The following is a 17,502-nucleotide window of genomic DNA, read 5'->3' as shown; positions in this document are numbered from 1 at the left end:
CGCCCGGTGTTTCGAGTTGAAGCAACGCTAAGGCCAACGAAAATGCAAAAAAAATCATTTCCAGCACCGTATTGTTTTCGGCTGGGTGGCCGGGTTGGGCGAAGGATATGACACTTTGATACTTTCTTTCCGTCAGCACTGCCGTCGGCTTCGGTGTGTTGATCGCAACGGCTCACGTACGGCAGGGCTCTCGAAGCGCGAACCCAGATTCCCAGCGAGCTGGCTTTCAATTCATCTTCACTTGTGGAGAGATTGTTTTTTGCTGGTGCTTAAAGTTCCTCGTTACGGACAGTGTTCCGCGTTTTTGTTGTTTAGGTCTCGTGTTTTTTGCTGCTGCGTGTCGTGGATGGTGCCGGTGGCATCCCGAGGGTCTGTCCGTGATAAATGGTATGACATTTATTCTGAGCTTCATATATATTTCATCCATCTGTTGCCCCCCAATTGCCTGGGTGGTAGAGAAAAACAAAACGGAGACGACTGGAATGATTTTTGATGGAGCACAAGCACAGCGTAAGCGCTTTTTTTGCTCTCTGTGTTGATAAAAAGTGTGTTCGTTTTTTACCTTTTGTAGCAAGAAGAAGAGTGATCGAAAACAAATGTCTCAGTAAGAGCAAGCATGATCATCCTGAGCGTGTTTTAATGAATCTTCAGGTTTTTGTTTGTGCGTGAAATGTAGCTGGGTCGAGTCCTTTCGTTGCTTAAACGTAATAATGTTGAATTAAATATTATTAGCTCCCGCCTCAGTGTGCTCCAAGCAAGATAGTCCGGTCCGGTTTTTTATTTGTGTGTGTGAGTGGTGTTTGTGAAGTTCTCATTATAAATTAGTGCTGTCAAACGAATAAATTTGCCGGTCCTCGTGGTACCAGCACTAATTAGAATCAGTTGAGACTTTATAGCATAATCTGGTGCTGCTTGTTCCCCGAGCCACACTCATCAGAGCATATTCTCTCTTTCTCTCTCTCTCTCTCTCTCTCTCTCTCTCGAACGGGATAAGCTTGCGGGCGGCGGGATGATAATCTACCGCTTCGTGCCGAAAATTATTTGCTCGGACAGTTCAAGGAACAGTAAACAGCAACTGGGTCCTTGGGTAAGGGGGAAAAGGTGCCCACTTCGAACAGGCCGAGGAAATACAAAAACCGAGAGAAACAACCACCAGCAAAGCAAAGAAAGAAAGAATGCAGAAACAAATGCACCACTTCCTTAACGAAGATTGTTCGTAAGAAAGTTGGTATGATGATTGGGTTAGAAATATAAATAATAACGAAAACTTCTTCAAGATCTTCAAGATAGCGCCGTGGAGGAAAAAGGAGTAAAAAATCACGTGAAAAATGTAGCATCAAAGAGTAGAGCGAACCACGCGGGTTCAAACGGGATTCGGCCGGTCGGTCGGTCGGTCGTGGGAAAGTGGCTTAGGAGGTCAAGATTGTGAAAGTTTGTGAGCTCGGAATTTCGGAGAGCCGGGGAGCAGAACACAAGCGTGAAGAAGCACGGCAGAGTGGTAGTTGGGCGTGGGTTCTGAAACAAAGAATTGCAAGCGATGGGTGGAAGGTTGGCTGATGATGGAGTTGCTGTTTTCTCATTTGTTTCATATTATTCTAGCGTGCTGGGGAAAAAAAAAGTTTTATGAAAATTCCAAACAATAGCTCAAGAGTAAATGGGGTCTGGGAAGTCAGGTACGGGCGACGCGATCGGCCCGGATGTGAAGTGTCGAAGGCGAATAACGAACGCTAACCAAGTGTAGGTTTTAATGGATGGTGGGTAGTTTGATAATGAAACTAATATAAATAGCGATTCGCCAAGTGGTTGTGAAACCATGTTGTGACGGAAAGGCTTCACCGTTCGGTTCCGTGACAAATGAGCTGAAGTTCGTTTTTGATTAATTCTGACTTTAAGGACTTTATTTTCCCAAAACAAACACAGCTTTCCTTTAAAGAAGATGTTACCGTTTTCCTAATACACGATCCTTATCATCTTCGATACCGGCTTGCACCATTAGCGGACAAACCTCTTTAGCGGTGGTAATAAACTGCGAAACCCGGCCGGCAGACCGGGCGCTAAATGTTTCCCTAAGAGCGTACCGTTCAAAGACATAATAATTCACCATTCTTATCCAGCACGACCTTCAGCTTGGCCGGCGCGAGCCTACCACCGCACAGCAGAAGCGAAACGTGAACAGTAGGCAACGTAGCTCGAAAAACTCCCGGAGAAAAACTGTGCACATTTATTTTTTGTCCCTCGCCGAAACGCATTAACATGGCTGCGAAAAGGCTGTTCGCGCACACCGTGCTGGTAGCGACAAGATGGTAGATAATTGTTTGCAGAAAACAACTGTAATTTATTATATTTATGAACTTCCATCGTGTAAGGCGATTGTTTTTTTTTGTTTGTTTCTCGTTCCTTTTCTTTCGGGTACCAGGGTTGCAGGGATGCTGGATTGGAGCTGGAAGAGCCACCGTGGATTGCGTTCGTTGTGGTTAAAACAATGTTTCACGGTGGCGAGGCTTATCGTGGGTGCCTTTTTATCGAGGCCCCCCTTTTGCTGACAGCTCCAGTGGGGTTTGTGGTTCATATTTCCTACCGAGTATTGTGTGGTGCTGAGCTGCTGCCTTTGTTAATATGTGTAATAAACACAGCGCGTCTTGAGGAAGTGGGCTTGAGCATGCTGATAAACGCCGTTAAGAAACTTGTATAAATGGCGTAGTAATATGAAAAGTGTCTCTGTTAATTGCTTCAAAGGAAGATAAAACTGTATAGTTTGAGTAGATTTAGGGAGAACGGACAACAGTGATTGCTTTTCCCACTCAAAGCCTTTGCGCCTAACGGTATGCAATGTGCACATCACAAATCTTCATTACTCTCACGGGTTAACACATGCTATGAATAAACCCTCTTGAATAGCATTCAAAACTAAGAATCAAACTTTTACCTAATAAATGGATCGTTGTGCCATGCGTTTGCTAAGAAAGCACAGGTTTACAAAGTTCGGATGAAGATGTTATCATAATATTCGTACAATCGTGGCAACTTTTGTGCCTCGTTACTTAGTCAGTCCTTTTCGGCTTTGCCTTCATAAGTAGGAATAAGTTATCCGCTCCATGGAGCGCACGGTTTGGATGATAGATATGATCACAACGAAGCACTCACACACACACATGATAAAGAACAGTCCAACCCAAGTGGACAATACAATGCCTGCCCGTTCGCAGTCGTTTTCGCCAGGGAAAACTTTGTCGTTGCATGGCACATTGCGAGTGAAGATTGTCAAATTTAATATTAATGCTTGGCTGCAGCACCCAGCAAAACCCACCGTTAACATTGCTGCACCACACGTACGTACCCGGGCATGTGTTGGCGTCGGTCCTTTCGCTCGTCGAAATATGCACGCGGACACGGTGTATACGTTCATATGTTTCGGCCAAAAACTTTCGTGTCGAATGGTTCATACTTTCCATCGGCTTTACCACTACTTACGCTGGGTGCTAGTGTCTTCAGTGGGAAAACCTTGGGGGTGTGGGGTATAGAATCGAGGATCGAAATGCAGCCGGGTAGGAATTATGAAGTTTTCACCGTTCCGTGTCGAAACGACACTTTTTGTCGATCGAAAGGGTCCCGGTCGAGGTTCCGGTAATCTGGGGTAGGGGGACATAGGAAAAACTTACAAACCCACCGCATAATTCATATAGCTGGGTGCGCACACATAACTTCGATCTGTTCAAAGGGCTTACCGTTGGCTTCGGGTGGCTGGTGTTCCGAATGTTCATAAATTTTTCATGCTCTCGGTAGTTCGGTGTGATGTTGATATTGGGTTAAGAAAAATCGACTGCTGTTTGGTTTGTGATGGATGTGTGTGTTTCTATATTAAATTACTTAAATTTTTGCTCCGTTTGATTATTGCTCGTTATAAGAAAATCAGGCGAAAGTAAATGACGAGCAACACTAAATGGAAATCAGTTGCATGATAAATTGCTCATGAATTTTCGTAATTAAAGCTGGATCGTATGTTTCGCTGGCTGCTCGCCATTCGCTGCTTCTGCAGCCCCAGTGCAGTGGTAGTAAAGTTTGCCCGGGGAACAAATCAAAGCGAGCCGAGTTAGTTGGAGCGTTCTTGAATAAATATGAGACATTTACGAGTCTCGATACACGTCCGTAAACGTAAAGCACCGAAGTAGGATAGTAGCGGCAGGGGCGACACAGCTCGGAAGCTTTGCACCACGAGCGTGTAAGTTTTGCAGCTAACGAGAAAGCTTTTAGATTAATGTGCAATTTCATGCACCAGCTGCTTTCGGTACATCCGTGTCCCGGGGTGGCCCGTAGCCCGTTTGCGGTATGTTTTTCTTTCCCGAAACCCTCTGCGGCACGATTTAAGTACGGTGACACAGACGTCGCACAGAAATCTCCTTGGAAGATCTCGGGAGGCAGACCGGTGAGCTGAACTCACACACGCGGCTCCCCGAAGACAGCCCGGGAACGTACCCGGGAAATGGTTCGGTTGGTGTTACCATCACGTTGAGTGTTTCCTTTTGCTCTCAATGGAGTGCCGTACCGTTTGGTGGTGGGATGTTAGGTACTCTGCAGCAGCGAAAAATGACATCGTCATTGGTTAGTGCTGGCCTATTTACAATGGCAACGGTTCGCAATCGTGTCGCACCAGCAGCACCCGGCGGCAGTAACATTAGGTGAGACCTTAAGTGTTGAGAGTGACAAATTTTACACGAGCAAAACCCAACATCATGCACGCGTACAGCTCGAGTTGGTAAATGTGGTGGAGGGTCGCTTTTGTTTGTGCTATAAATGACAGCCATTAGGGCGGAATGGATGTGACACAGGGTTGAATAATTAACTGATAGCAATGATAGGGAAACAGAGAGCAGCTCTTACCTTAAAGAGAGTAAAGCTCGATTCGTTGCTTATAATTTCTATCGCTTGCTTGTCGTTTCGTATGCATCGTATTCTCCTCAAAAAAAGGGAATCGGAAGATCAGTATCACCGGTGTGAGTGATGTTTAGATTTGTGACGCTGCCCAGAGACGTTTCCTCGATATGCGTTTCAAAAGTAATGCATAGAAACTGGAATTGCGCCGGAAATGATGTTTCACCGGTAGTCGACAGTACATGCGACATCACACCTACACCGGAGTTTCGAGCTACCAGAGCTCGGAACTAAAAATCGAGTGTGTCATGTGTCGGGGATGTTGTTGTCTTTTTTGTTGTTGTTGCGGGATGTAGACTCCCGCCTACAGAGCTGGTCGGGTTTCGGATGTCTGATGGGGTCTGATGGGATGGGGCTTTGTTGGAAATGGAATGTCAAAGTCTTGAAATAGTGAAATTGCGAAACGTGCTTGTCAATCGAAAACAGGACATTTCGGCTTTTTTTTATGACGACGTTGCGGAGAGTGCATCCGCTGAGAGATGTGCATCTGCATTAGAGGTGATTTGATACGGTGATGGAAGATTCATAGACGGAACAATTCTACGCGAAAAAATGCTTTAAAATGTTTTGTGTGGCAGGAAAATTATGAAAATATTTAGTTTCTGCACTGCGAATCGAAATTTGCAAGAAAGGGTCGTGCTGATTGCATACTTTCAGGAGTGTTTATGCTACGAACAGTGAGAAGCGCCCAAAGTCATGCAATCGGTAAGACATACAAGTATGATGAAAAAAAACTAGCAACAAATAAGCAAGCAAACGAATTTTGCTATAAAAAAACCTATAATTTAGTCGCTAAAAAAACCCTTTTTCCATTACTGCAAATATAATGGCGTTCCCATAAAACTGTTATGTCCAACCATCATGCACAGTCTAACCGTCGGACGTTAGACCAACTCCTCTCGGTGGAGCGTGTTTACGTGTCGAAACCAGAAAAAGCAAAACAACAACAGTAAAGAAAAAAGGGCCATCAAGATTTTTCACTCTCAGTACCAACGTACATCACGTAGTATCCATTCAAAAGCTTCTTGTAATGAGCACACTCCACACGGCTAACCCAATCCATGTCCGGCTTTTAGGATACACCGGAAAGTTCCAAAGACCGGCAGCTGGCCCGTCAAATGTCTGTCGATGCGAAAGCAGAATCATGCTTCGAATACATGCCATCGAGAGGGAAGCAAAGACCAAACCGAATGGAGCGCTGTTTGCTGTCTTCCTCCCGGAATAGATTGTAGCGGTGATGGTGTTTCAACTCTTCTATACATTTCGTACGTTTAACGAAACTCGAAGCAACGACTCAGTTCGGTTCGGCAAATTGCAAGTTCCGGGAGCTTTTTTTTCGCTATCGGGGAGACGATCCTTGGAACTATCTCAACACGGACTAGCTTTCTGCTCGCCGGTTAAAGGACACGGAAGCATGAAAACCTGTTTCGGATTTTTCGGGGGTAACAGATTTTCACGTTTCCAGTTCATTTATTTACCGTCTCGTGTTCTCTTGTGTGCTTGTGAGGCTAAGATCCCTTAACGTACGGTCCGAAAGATGACTGATTATGGGGATGAAATTGTTTTCGATGCTGCGTAGTTGCGTTACGCACGTATATTTGGAGCGTATTTCAAGCCGAAGGATACGGATGGATGTGTTAAAAGGCCGTGTAAAAGGCGTTCGATTTTTCATCCGTTCGTTGTTCTGGTGGGAAGGGAAAAAGCATGTCCACTTTTCCCCGAAACGGAAAGCAATATGTCTCGCATGGTATGTGGTTCGGGATGTGTTTTGCCGAATACCGATCCGAGTATTCGGTAATTGGTTGCGGTGTAAGTGACAATAATGGGGATAATGGCAAAACAAATGGTTTTTGATAGAATTTCGATCAATTTGCCCCGGATTTCCGTTGAAGGAGTATTTTCGGTAGTTCGACAAGAGACTTCCATTTCAATTCAGTTAGAACTTTAAGCTAATGCTGGAAAGTCCTGTTCGCTTCCGAAGGGCGTACCACGAACAACTTCCCACCAAGGTCCTTAAATTCAACAGCAAGATGATGGATTCATGATCATGCAAAAACATGGCCGTCTTTGTATCGGCCCCCACGACTACGGGTTAAAGATGGGCGAATGGTGAGCGATTTTCCACCGGGCTCACTTTACATCGATACGACGGCCTCGATGGTAGTACGACCAAAGCAAACACTAACAATCGCACACAGCCACACACAGTATCTCTGCAGTGCTGGGCCGAGCTGAGCCGTTCAATGGAATGGAGCTGATGGGCGACCAGACCGATACATGTCGCTCGCGCGTTCCATTCGGGGCGTACCCGGGGCGACGATGATTGATGAGGAAAATGAATGGAAATGAAAGGAGTTCCGATGAGCGGGTATCGCTCATCGCAATCTACGAGCAGGGAAAGGCTGGTGCGCGAGCTGTACGATACATTTTCAAGCTCAAGATTTATGGGCGAGTGTCGACCCGCATAAGTTAGCCAGAGCCTTTTGCTGCATTTCCGTTCCGGTTTCTCGATCATGCTACCGCTGTGTGCTATCTGTTTTTGTTCGTCCTTTGTGGATGGTTGTTTAGCCCGCGCGATGAAAGGTTGCAATTTAAAGGGTGATGAAAATCGTTTGTGCGATTTTCACATCCCCCTGCCAGCGTTTCTTTTCCATTGAACATCGATAAAGCGTCATGAAAGCATAGAAGAAAAACGGGTAACACCGGTAATGGTTGATGTGACTTTTAAATGTTTATTAAACAATTTATTTATAGCTTCTTGTTTTTCCGTTCATTCCTGCAACCCAACCAACAGTTGTTTTGTTTGTGTGTACTCTTGTTTGCTTTCATTAACTTTCCTTTTATATTTTCTTTCCTAGCTGTCGCGATTCATTAGTTTTCCACTCGTTTCCCAATCATCAAGAAGGTTGTTAGCTTTGGTATTTTTCTATACTTCATAGTTTTCCTAGCTTTTCCTGTCTTAATTTGCTTTGTACACTCTCTCGCTCTACACAAAACATTTTACTTTGGTCTCTCTCTCGTTTGTAATATTTTCCTTCGCTTAGCATAATTACTACAAAACGAACTTGTTCATTTGGCATTCAGTGGAAATCAGTGGTGGAAATGAGTGATGTGGTCGGATATGACGGAAAACGAAACGTGGCAATGGTGAGTCTCTCTGTATGTGTGTGTTTTGTTTCCCTTTTATTCCAACCGATTATCGGCCAGCTGTCTTATCGTTCACTATGATTTACTGATTGTGGTACGAGCTAAGAGCCTAGTTGCAGGAGAGTTAGTTTTGTTTGTGTTTTCCGTTCTAGTAATTAAATTCATTCGTCCGTATTATTGTTATTTAACAATACACTACATATAATACAACGCTTTTTTGGGTGTGTGTGTGTTTTTTTTTCTGTCCGTTTACACACACATACGAACGTGTGTGTGGCATGGCGATCATCTAGAATTTGTTCAAAGTATGCTACATTACAAACTATCCGCATAGTCGCTATTAGCATTGTTCATTTTGTTTGATCTGTTCTAAATATTTTGCCTGCGTCAAACGCAGCCCACAATCAATTGCGATCTCCAATTGTCCCGCCAGCGTTCGAACTGCTGTCTGATGAACATCGTTGTTAAATTTTAAAATCAATAAAATGTGAACAAATTGAATTAAAAGCGATGTTTTATGCATTACCGCAACAACCGCAACCGACTCTGATTCGCTTCATAAATACAGTACAGTTTTATGATCCGCCCCATTTGCAATGTAAATGCGTGGGGTGATGCGTGTGTGTCGAATGCAGGGAGGAAAACACGAAAAAATAAGAAGTAAAAACAACACGCACCACGATCTTTGACCCATTCTTGTGAGGCATAAATCTGTTTTAATCATTGTGGCGTGATAAATCAATCAGCTGTCCATTGGTACTGCACGAAGCGAGATGGGGCAAACAAACGGCATTGGGAGGGTTTTCACTCTATTTTTTTTTGGTATTGTTTTGCACACATGTAAGGGTGAAAGCGTACAGGTGATTTAATGTGTTTATGTTTTATTATAAAACCCCCGTTTTTTATGAATTCCACCCAGTCTGCTTGGTCGCTGGTTGATGGTTGATAGTTAAAGATGATGGATGGAAATGGTGCTTCCACACACACACCACGGTCAGGTGAACCATCCGAGTGTGTGTGTGAGTAGTACACGGGTGATAAAAAGGAATTAATTTACCCCCGGGATTTTGGAAAAGGGGTGGGAAGTAGAAGGAGAATGTGACCCGAATTGAGGCATCCATTACACTACTACGCATATGTACAGATTGGGTTTGGGTGTGGGGTTTTACATGAGCGCCATGCAATTTACAGCCAGACCTTGGTGAACTGGTGGGGTCCATGTGTGTGTGTAATTGAACAACAGAAACAGAACTGAAATGCATTCAGATGGGAAAACAGCGGAAAAATGGCGCGCTGGTTTGTAAAGGGATTAACGTTTGCACTTCACAAATGCTGTAGAATCTCACAGGACTTGTGTTAATATTATGATAATGATCGGGGAGGTTCTCGTTATGAAGTAATGTTAATCAACTTAAACAAAAAAAAAGCATTCGTGTTGATTGTTGCACATATTGTTGTTGTTAAGCTGGGCTTCAATATAAATATATCACATTTCGATTTGACGAGTTTTTGGTTCTCCATAGTGTTGTGCAGTGGAGAAACGAACAAAGAAAAGAAGTGTTTTTTTCGTGTGTTTGTGTGAGTGAGTGTGTGCCAGGTGCAAGACAGTGGGGGAAAGTGATCGATTGCAGTTCCATTCGCTGAGCAGCTGATTGATTGATTCACGTTGGGAAGAGAAGAAAAGAAAATGAACTCAGGAAGACAAAAACCGTACCTAAGTTATTCTTGTAAAGTTTGAGAACTTTAAAACAACTCTTCACTCGGCACTGTGCCCATCGCGTCTCCGTCCCACCCCCCCAAATTCGCATTAAACCGTTTCGTTCCGTTGTAGTGTGTATCATGGCTAGATGATAGTGTATGTACAGGGGTTTGTGCTACCATTAGTTTACAGTCTACCTTACCGAAATGAAGCTACCACATCAAACGGCAACATACTCCGTCATCAAATCTCGAAAATCGAAGTAAACGATACCGCTGAACGATACCCGTGCTCAAGGTTCTCTGTACAATACCGGCTCACTGGAAGAACGCAACCGCACGGTGGGCACAGACTATCGCTCCTGGGGGAGGTCTAAAATTCTTAGGACAAACTACCGTGTCACACAGCGTACGTTCGTTCAATTCGTTTCATCTCCACTAGCAATCGCGAACTGCGCCTGGACCAGCTGGGAAGGGTGGTCCCATTGGTGCTGTCGGAGGAGAGAGAAATAAAAATACGCTTTCGAAAGATAAATAAACCGGTCGCCGGGAATATCCGTTGGCCCTCCGCGTTACGTGACGCCCGTGTGTGTCTGGCTTACTACAAGAGTTACTAGTGAGTTAGTGAGCGATATGCAATAAAATGGCGAACCGGCTACACGCTGGTTCGTCCTAGTCGCCATCGGTTTGGTGCGCTCGAGCTGCATACCTTTAGGCGTGCAAACGCAACATCAGCCGTCAGCCGTCTGTAGCAGCAGCGGTAGTAGTAATGGTCCAGTGTTCGGCATTCGCGAGCGCCCGACGGTTCTGGTGGATTGGTTCGATGGTGTGTGGAAGAGTGAGGGTGTGGTTGTCGTCGGAACTGGCGGTGGCACTTCATCACGTACGCGGCCCCGAGTAGCGGCAGTACGAGCGACCGAGAATATCTTCCGGTGGTATCGATTGGTCGATGGGAAGCATACCCTGTGCTTCGAGCTGATCCCGCACCTGCAGGGAATCGGTGGACGAACCATTCGGAAGCAACAATGTAACGGTGGGCGCATAAAGCTCAAGCGTGGTGAGGGTGGCTTACCTGTTCCACTTGGCGGAAAACTCGTATAAGATTTCTACCGGCTAGCTTCGCTATGTCCTCCTCGGTCCACCGTTCTGATTCTAGCAGTTCTGCGAACAGGTAGGGATACCTGGAGACATCCTCTAAACCTTGCGGTACTCTACGATAAAGGGAGGGAGGGAGAAAGAGAGTGTTCAGTGAGGTCAGTTACTGTAAGTGACGAGAAGAGAACTGGTGTCACTTACAAATTCACCCCGTCATACCCGGCACCAATGCCGACATGGTCCACTCCTGCCACGTCTCTGATGTGATTAATATGAGCTGTGGAGAAGAAAAGGTAGGACATTTTTTATGTTTCGATTAACTGCTTCTAGTAGCAGCAGTTTCTGCCGAGCGTCCGCGAGAAGGCTTCCCTTTTTGCATAGAGAATCCGAAATTTATAATCCAATTTTAAGCCACATACAGCGAGACGGAAATTGAGTTGCCTTCATACGTCAACCATTTTAATGATCCCTGGCGTCGTCCAGCTTTGGAGAATTTGTTTTTCCCGCTAGAGCATCCCACCTTTTTGGACGCAGATTTACCAACCGGTTCGCCTACGGCCATCCGGAAGCTTAAGGTCTTGGGGTTAGCGAGTGGTTTTAAATTTCGGTGCATTAGAAGCGTTCTCGAGGCGGGGGCGTTGAGTTATTTACGGGCAGAGCCCCAGCTTTCATACTCACCGACAACATCCTTGAGTGTTGCTTTTTCGCCACAGCTCACAAAATGGGGATAGAATGCAACCATGACCAGACCACCGTTGACGGCCTGCATTCAGGTGTATGTCCGAGGTGTTTCCGGCGATTCGGGCACGGCGACAGTTGGTGCGGTGCGAGCGACGGGCAAATTGGTAGCGGAAATTGGTTTTCCCGTGGTCCGGCCGGGCCATTATTGTCGTCGTCGTGTGTGTGTGTGTTTTGAGCCACAAATGTCGACGGTACAGGAACAATTTGGTGTGCACCCGGCGTGAGAAATAAAAACAGAGTAAAACGAAGAGGAAAAAAAATGCATTGCAAGCTGGACATAGATGATGACTATTTGGTTTATGTTTTTTTTTGTGCTCCCGCTTGTTCCAATTGCGGGTTGTCCTGGGGTGAGATCCACCAATATTCATAATGAACGCACGGTGTCCGCAAAGCGCATGGCTAGCCCACCGAGAGGTGAGAGGTTTGCCCGTTTCGCACTGAAATATTCATATTTGTGTGCTGATTTTTAATTAATTTCTTGTTATTCTTTTCCAAGTGGTGCGATTTCGATGTCGTCGATAAAGAAGTGGCAAAAGATGTGGCTCTCACATCCAGTCACGACTCCCTCTCTCTCTGTCTCTTCCTCTCCCTCTCTCTGTCAGCGCTGTCACTAAAAACAAAACAGCGAGACAATGTCAGCACAAGAAGCACATACCGGGCCGTAGTCTACAGTACGGCTATATTAAATTTCATCAAATTATGCAAATATTTTGGATCGTCACCGGCGGCCAGCTGTCCTGGGTTCTTGGAAGCACGGCAGCACCGATGAATAAGATGGCTTCTTTTTGCTTCTCTCGGTTAGAAATCCGACAAAATAAAAGGGAAACATAATATCCATCGGACAGCAGAGAGGCGGGGCTCGCCATGAGCTTGGTTCGTGATTAATAAACGCGACCATTTGGTGGCCCTGGACGCTCGTACCGAAATTATTTCTATGTGGACATCCTCGCGTCTAGCAGCACAATATGGGATGGATTTTCATTTTAATTTGCTTCCCGGCTAACTTCATTAGCGTTCCGAGACAGTGGAGGGAATGTTGGAGGGACAGCCGGAGACAGGGTTTGTTTTTAATTGGACCTCGCCCACAATCGCACCAAAACGGATTGGGCTTACGATTAAGCGAGAAGAACAGGGGCAAGAACTTACGATTCGCTTCAGCACATGGTCCGGAACGTTGCGCGAGCTGTTGCAAATGGCATGGGCGGAAGAGTGCGAGAAGATGACTGGAGCTTTCGAGGTGGCCAGCGCATCCAGCATCGTCGGTACGGATACGTGCGACAGGTCCACGATCATGCCGAGCCGATTCATCTCGGTCACGACGAGCGTACCGAAGTGGGACAGCCCTCCGATGTGGGGCACTCGTCCCTGCTCATCAACTTTGCAACAGTCCGCCCACGGTGTGTTGCAGGTGTGGGTGAGCGTAAGATAGCGCGCACCAAGTTGGTAGAAGGTCCGCAGCACCCCAAGACTCGTACCGATCGAGTGGCCACCCTCGATCCCGATCAAACTCGCCAACTTCCCCGATCGATGACTCTCTTCGATGCCTGTAGTGAATTCAAAGGAAAGAGAGAGAGAGATAGAGAAAGATTTGCTATACAATTGCATACTTTTGGGCGCATGAATCATTTTGCCTTTCAAAGGCGACAAACGCTAACTACTTCATTCTTTTATTTATGCTTTATGTTTTGAAATTCGTTCTTGTTATAATCTGATTATTTAAAAGAAGAATTATTAACGCAATAATGTGATTGGCACTTTATCAAGACCGGAAATACTCACCATCGGCAGTCGTTACCAGGGCCATGTGCTGTGGGTAAAGGTTTACTAACCGTCGGATGAGATCGATCTGCTCCAGCGTTAATTGCACTGCGTCCAAATGTTGCGACGAGCAAGGCGCATAGGCCGACCAAAACTGGGAGGACAAAAAAAACGAACGAACAAGAAGCGGCTTAATAGAACCATCCATAAACGGAAGCTTTACGATGGGGACCACGGTGCGTATGGTGGCCGCAGTCGCAGAAACTGACACGGACAAACGGAATGAAGCGAGCAGATCAAACATTTGCCCAACCAACGCCCGGCACGCAATCACGGACCGGTCGTAAATTTTTGCAGTACTCCGCATCGGAAGCAGGAAGTCGATATCCGCAGCGGGAGCCAGTTAGTAAGCACCGGGCAAAAAGGAACTCACCACTTCGTGTACGAGGTGCTATTGCGTGTAAAATGATTTACGCCAGCTCGGAGTTTTTGGGTGCTGGGAGTTTCCGACGACGGGGCACGAGCGAAGGGAAAGAAATCATAAAACATAAAGCAAGCAAAGCGTCATGTTGGATGTGTTTTTCCCTGCCGACACAGCTGTGGGCTGTGGTTTGCGACCGGTGTGGCGATAGTACGGGCAGCATTGCATGTTCCGAGTTCGCGCCAGTACAACGGCACAGTGTGAGAAATTTACTTAGAGTTAATTGACTAGTCTCACTAAGGTTAAATAGATTTCTTTTTGGACTTGTTCGCCGGTGCCGAGGTGGCAGAGAGTACGAAGGAAACCCATCAGGCCCCGGCATCCTGTCCAAGAATTTTGCAATCGAGAAACTTTCAACGAGTACGATGGCGAACACGGTGTCACTGCGTTTGCGTCTCACGACACTTTCCGATGATAAGGACAATCACGAAGCACAAAGATAACATTAGCAAAACCACCTTCAGACAAAACTTCGAGGGCTTCTGTGTTTGACCTTTTTTCCCCTTTTGTCGTATCCCTTCTCACAACTTGCCTCGTCCGTGAAGCGAAGAAGTGAGAACAAAAAAAGAAGGAGATGAAGTTTGTCCCGAGATTGAAAGAAGATTGGACCGTCATTGTCGTCTCAAGGGGACAATCAAGGCAGAAGTCGTCCCACTCGGCAAACCCGCCCGGAAGGCTAACCATGCTCTCTGCTGGGAGGCCATCAAGGGAAGGAAGTACAACAAACGCGCTCAGTACACATTCACTCGCACCTGACCCCAGTCGCACCACGAAAAACCACGAAAGCCCCAAGACGTTGAAAGAAGGGGGTGGTAGTGTAGTGGGGCTGCGGTTTGGCTTCGTTTGCATAGCCAGTTTTGCTGAGGCTTTCTTTCCATTTTCCAACTATGCCGCCTGCGGGGGAGGAAAACCGTCCGATTCTAACACCTCGCCATATCTTGAAGGTGTGCTCTTGGTGCGGCGTGAGGAACTCCATTTTTTCTCTTTCTCTCGTGTGAAATGAATTATTTATTCCGCACTCGAGACTGCTGTCGAAGGGGAGATGGGGCTTCTAGGGCAGTGGTAAAATGGTTCTCCTTGTTAGGAGACAGACTGCACGTCCGAACAAAGAGAGTGAATCATTTAATTTTTATAGCAATCCTTCTGATTGAGCGTTTTATCTTCAATTAAAAGGGTTGGGGATTTGTTGGTTTCTGTTCTGCTGCGGAGAGTTTGTTTTGAGAAAAAGAACGTCCAATTGTGGAGATTATTCCAGTAGGGTGGATAAACAAACAGCTCACGGGGTGATCAGTAGGAGAAGGTTGACGAGATGTGATTAGGACACTGGTATGGATCTTTTTCGTTGTGACAAGGGATACTTGTGTTTATTTATGCTTTAAAGTTCATACCGGCAGCGAGTTATTTATTACTGAGCTTTTGAAGTTGATTTTTATCATCCGTAGGTCCGGCTAGATATACTAGATCTAATACAAACAAGATAAATAATCATTGGGTCTGCTCGATTGACTTAGAGTCTTATAAGATTTCACGAGAGATTATGTCCAGACCTGACCGACGATAAGCCGTCGAAATGCATGAACTTCAGAAGAATTAACAAACATTAGGAGGAGAAGAGAGATAGTAGATCTTACAGCGATCCTAATAGATCAAGTGTCTATTTCACTGCTTATCTTAATGATAACTCAAGTTAGAAAATGTAATAGAGCACTTTAACATCTTTAAAATTGATTCCTTGCTTTCCGAAAGCAGACATTAATCCCTAAACATTGATTAGATCTACACGACAGAAAAAGCTGTCCTGTCTTTCGGTGCAAATTAAGCACGCTCATTATATCAACTGCAACGGCTTCATCTTCCAGAGACCAGTGCTCCATCATTGCGGGTGCTGGCGATAAAGAGGATGAAGTTTTCGTGTCGAATTTAAAGCATCGAGCAAAAGTAAACAAGCTTACAACATAAACTTAACAACCGGTCAGGCATTACGATTCCGCCGCCTTACGATAAGGATGGTCCGGCCGGCGTTCACAGGCACGGTGCCTGACCAGAGAGCATGGCAGCGCGTGGTGTGTGAAAAGCGGAAAAACTTGTTTTAGCTTTTCAACGGTATTCCATAAAATCGAAACACCCGTGTCTTGTAAGGGATGGTGTTTTTTTCCTCTCCCTCTGAGTGTCCGTCCGTCTGCCTGTGTGATGGAGTGCTGTTTTCTTACCGCTTCGCTATCTATCCACCAGGAACAAACGGTGTTCCCTGGGTGTGATGAAACAAAAACAGCAAAAAGGACGCGATAGTAAAACGGTAAAGCTCGACAACATCCATCAAACCGTCAAAAGTTACTCCGCTGCTCCAAAGGCGAGGTGAGATGAGATAAGTGGAGGAACATTGGAAGGATGGAAAATTCGTTCGAAAATAGTCCGAAATGGGTGAGTTTTTATCACGTCCCAGAGTCTGAGAATCGGGCACCGACTGAGATGATAGCACTCCCGTGGGGTGATGGTTTTCGGGTTTTTGAGGTTGGTTTTGGCTGGCCGGCCCGGCGGCAGTCCGAATGGATGGAGACATTATGCTGGTTCTGCACGCAGAAGATGCCGACCATTTACGTGGCGTGGTGCGTGTTGTTTCCATTACACGCATGGCGTAGGGCAGTGAGTCTGGGGACGTGAACGTGGGGAAAATTAGTTTCCTGTCTTGGGCAAAGGCAAGAAGAAAATAGGCGACTATTATTGCTGGAAGCTTTCGACACACACTCAGACCGTGGTTTGTTCCATCGTCGTGTGGAAATCGAGTATCCGGCCCTCACGAACACACACTGATAGGCGATGATGACCGTACTGATGCGGTACGGATGACAGCTACGGGGATGCCGATACTCGGCGACCGACCTGAGCGAATGGAGAGCCTATATAAACCAGAACCGGGGCGATAGCGACACAAAGGACAAACACGTTAAAGTTTGCCGAGTCGAGTACCATTATCTCGGCGTTTCTTCTCGGCCAGCATCGACTACCGACCGGTTGGCACGTGGTAGACAATCACGTAAAACAACGGTGTCGACGGTGTGGATGATAGGAAATGGGGCCGTTTTTTTCGCCTCGCTTTTGGCACAGGAAATGGAACCACTTTAACACGGACAGACTGTTAAGGTGGAAAGTGTTTTTCTTCTGCTCGCTTTTCGGGGTTTGCCTTCTTCCCGTGCCGGTGTTGTCTAATTTAATGATAACTAGTTGAAAGTAATCACCGGCGCCGGTGTCTCCTTTACTGCCGGGTTTGAGCTTTGGTGCAGCGATTAGCTCCTGCGGCTAGTCGGTGATAGGACACCGAGACACGCCCATCATTACAGGTACAGGGTCCATTTGCGGAGTTTTTCATTTAATGTGTTTGTCCTGCGTCATGCGATGGTACGTGATTACGGTGGATCGAACATCGAGGGCAGGGATGCGCTCACTTACCTGTGCTGAAACCATGCCTTCCTTCAGGCGCCGCAGATCCGTATGACTCCAGGCACTCGTCGACCAGGGCGTGATGTCGCGCAGGTCTTCGCCGAATCGAAACTCGCGTAGCTGATTCTTGAGAAACTTTCGTATATTCCACGGTAGATCGTTGTGACTGATTGGGCAAAAGGATAAAAAAAAACCCGGAAAGGCACATTTATCAA

General features: G+C 46.1%; 1 protein-coding gene across 4 annotated transcripts in view; it reads right to left on the bottom strand.

The window, feature by feature from the left end:
- Positions 1-7,641: 7,641 nt before the first annotated feature.
- The window catches only part of LOC118504940 (dipeptidase 1), a 123,796-nt gene continuing 113,935 nt past the window's right edge, over positions 7,642-17,502 (bottom strand). For 3 of the 4 annotated variants that reach the window (XM_036040035.1, XM_036040036.1, XM_036040037.1), the window contains 7 exons: positions 17,297-17,453; positions 13,390-13,522; positions 12,757-13,154; positions 11,548-11,632; positions 11,071-11,146; positions 10,847-10,985; positions 7,642-10,761 (listed from right to left, as the gene is read on the bottom strand). In XM_036040035.1, coding sequence (XP_035895928.1) covers positions 10,654-10,761; positions 10,847-10,985; positions 11,071-11,146; positions 11,548-11,632; positions 12,757-13,154; positions 13,390-13,522; positions 17,297-17,453 — 1,096 coding nt within the window. In that variant the 3' untranslated portion in view covers positions 7,642-10,653. The remainder of the gene's footprint in view (positions 10,762-10,846; positions 10,986-11,070; positions 11,147-11,547; positions 11,633-12,756; positions 13,155-13,389; positions 13,523-17,296; positions 17,454-17,502) is intronic. The other variant, XR_004905374.1, reaches the window with a different exon arrangement.

Source organism: Anopheles stephensi, chromosome 2 (assembly GCF_013141755.1).
Source record: "Anopheles stephensi strain Indian chromosome 2, UCI_ANSTEP_V1.0, whole genome shotgun sequence".
In the NCBI taxonomy this organism is placed as follows: domain Eukaryota; kingdom Metazoa; phylum Arthropoda; class Insecta; order Diptera; family Culicidae; genus Anopheles; species Anopheles stephensi.
Note: the sequence above shows the minus strand (reverse complement) of the source record. Positions and strands in the feature narration are given on the sequence as shown.